This window comes from Echinococcus granulosus (genome assembly GCF_000524195.1).
Source record: "Echinococcus granulosus chromosome Unknown EG_S00226, whole genome shotgun sequence".
NCBI classification, from domain to species: domain Eukaryota; kingdom Metazoa; phylum Platyhelminthes; class Cestoda; order Cyclophyllidea; family Taeniidae; genus Echinococcus; species Echinococcus granulosus.
In genome coordinates, this window is record NW_020170606.1 from 67,983 (window position 1) to 69,631 (window position 1,649).

The 1,649-nt window shown below is 42.1% G+C and overlaps 1 protein-coding gene across 1 annotated transcript; it reads right to left on the reverse strand. All coding sequences in view use genetic code 11, as the record gives it.

Moving 5' to 3' along the window:
* Positions 1 to 221: 221 nt before the first annotated feature.
* On the reverse strand, positions 222 to 996 carry EGR_10499 (hypothetical protein; the record flags this gene model as incomplete). The annotated part of the gene is made up of 2 exons (XM_024499748.1): positions 222 to 275; positions 922 to 996. The coding sequence occupies 2 exons, from the start codon at positions 994 to 996 to the stop codon at positions 222 to 224; spliced, it is 129 nt and encodes a 42-aa protein (XP_024345843.1).
* Between the last annotated feature and the right edge of the window lie 653 nt (positions 997 to 1,649).

Sequence of the window (1,649 nt, forward strand, 5' to 3'; positions counted from 1 at the left end):
TTTGCATACTCATAAAAATGCAAACCTACACGTAATGGACTTTGAGTAGCGAGTAACGACTAATAGGTATAGTATGCATTCTTACTAGCTTCTGTGATGCGCCATGTAGCCTGATTCTCTAAGGGGAAAAATATGAACCTGAACAATGAGACAAGCAAATAAACTGGGAGGAGTTCAGTAGAAAATCATACAGTTACACACACGTGCATAAACACACACAGCTAACGGTTATCTGGAGGGTGCACATTCCGTGATAGACCAGGTATATAGACTCTCTAAAAGGACAAAGGATGAATATTAGCGTTACAGTAAGTCGAAGTTCGGCTGTCGAACGAATTGCAAACTAGCAAAGTATCGAGGTACTCACCTTCCTTCTCTAGAGTGCATTGGTAGGAGAGACCAATTAAATAAGGTCTGAGATGAGCTGAAGTAGTAAAAGGGAATGCAGAATGAGTCAAGAGGCGACGAGAGAGAAAACACAGTCATTTGTGAAGTGCAGTGCAGTCTAATCTGCGTTCAGCCTAGCCTACAGCATGGCTCATGACTGCGGTTGGGGCACTGAGATGAAAGTGTAGGTGGGTGAATTAGAAGTAGACACAGATAATGAAAGTTGAATAGAACTCACCAAAATGACATTGGGGAAGAATAACGCAGGAGGAGAAGGAGGAGATGAGAGAGAAGTAAATTGGGCTTCAGAGGATGTTGAGATGAGAAAATCAAACGAAAATCGAAAAGGAGGGTGTTTTGGTCTCACTAAAAAGCAATGAAGGAAGGTAAATGCATAAGACTTAATTTGCCTATTGGAATCTGTTGGGCAATATAGAGGAATGAGGCAGGGTAAGGTGAGGTGATGCACAACGTAAGACGCGATGAAGTAGAAGAATGAAACGGGTGTGGAGTACGTTGAAGGACATGTCACACCTTATAGAGGACATGCAGGACACCAAGGTTTATCGTCTCAAGTAGACAGACCCCACTGACAGTTATCGGACACATAGCACGCACGGTGTTTTGGGAGTTTTGAATTGACCTATGATGTAGAAGTGTGGTTTAACGAGGCAGTGAGTGGGCTTACAAGTGATTCAAGTGACACTTGCACTTAATAGTCTATCATTCCTTTGGGTGAGGTAGATATCCTTAGCTTCCGTGACCTACTCAGCTAATGTAGGGGCAAACCAAATATCTTGTAATTCACTTTGCCGTGCTTTGTTGAAACAAGCTGCTGTGTGCTGGCGTAAAGCAGAAAGTGGTCGCAATAGAGATACTGATGATCCCACTCGAGCATAACTCCTTCGTCCACTAAATTGTTAGATTAGGTGATATCAAGCTTCGTGTACCGGTTGACAGACGAACGCCATGTCGCCTTTTTAAGTCATTTTAACATATATCTAGCGCATATGCGTTTATTGACATTTTCTTTTCCCTTGTCCATGAACTACCTGACTCCACTAAAGCTGTAGGCGGCTATCTCTTGCAATTGAAGGCGGTGTTTAGCAATTTCGATGCCTTGATATTATTTCAAAGCAAAATAAAACTATTTCAAAATATCCGGTTTTCATCAGATCGACCAAGTCGGAGATCGCATTGAATCTGTTGTTGGAATGTCTAGTGACCATGATGGTGTCTTCAGTGTTTATCACAATGTTAAT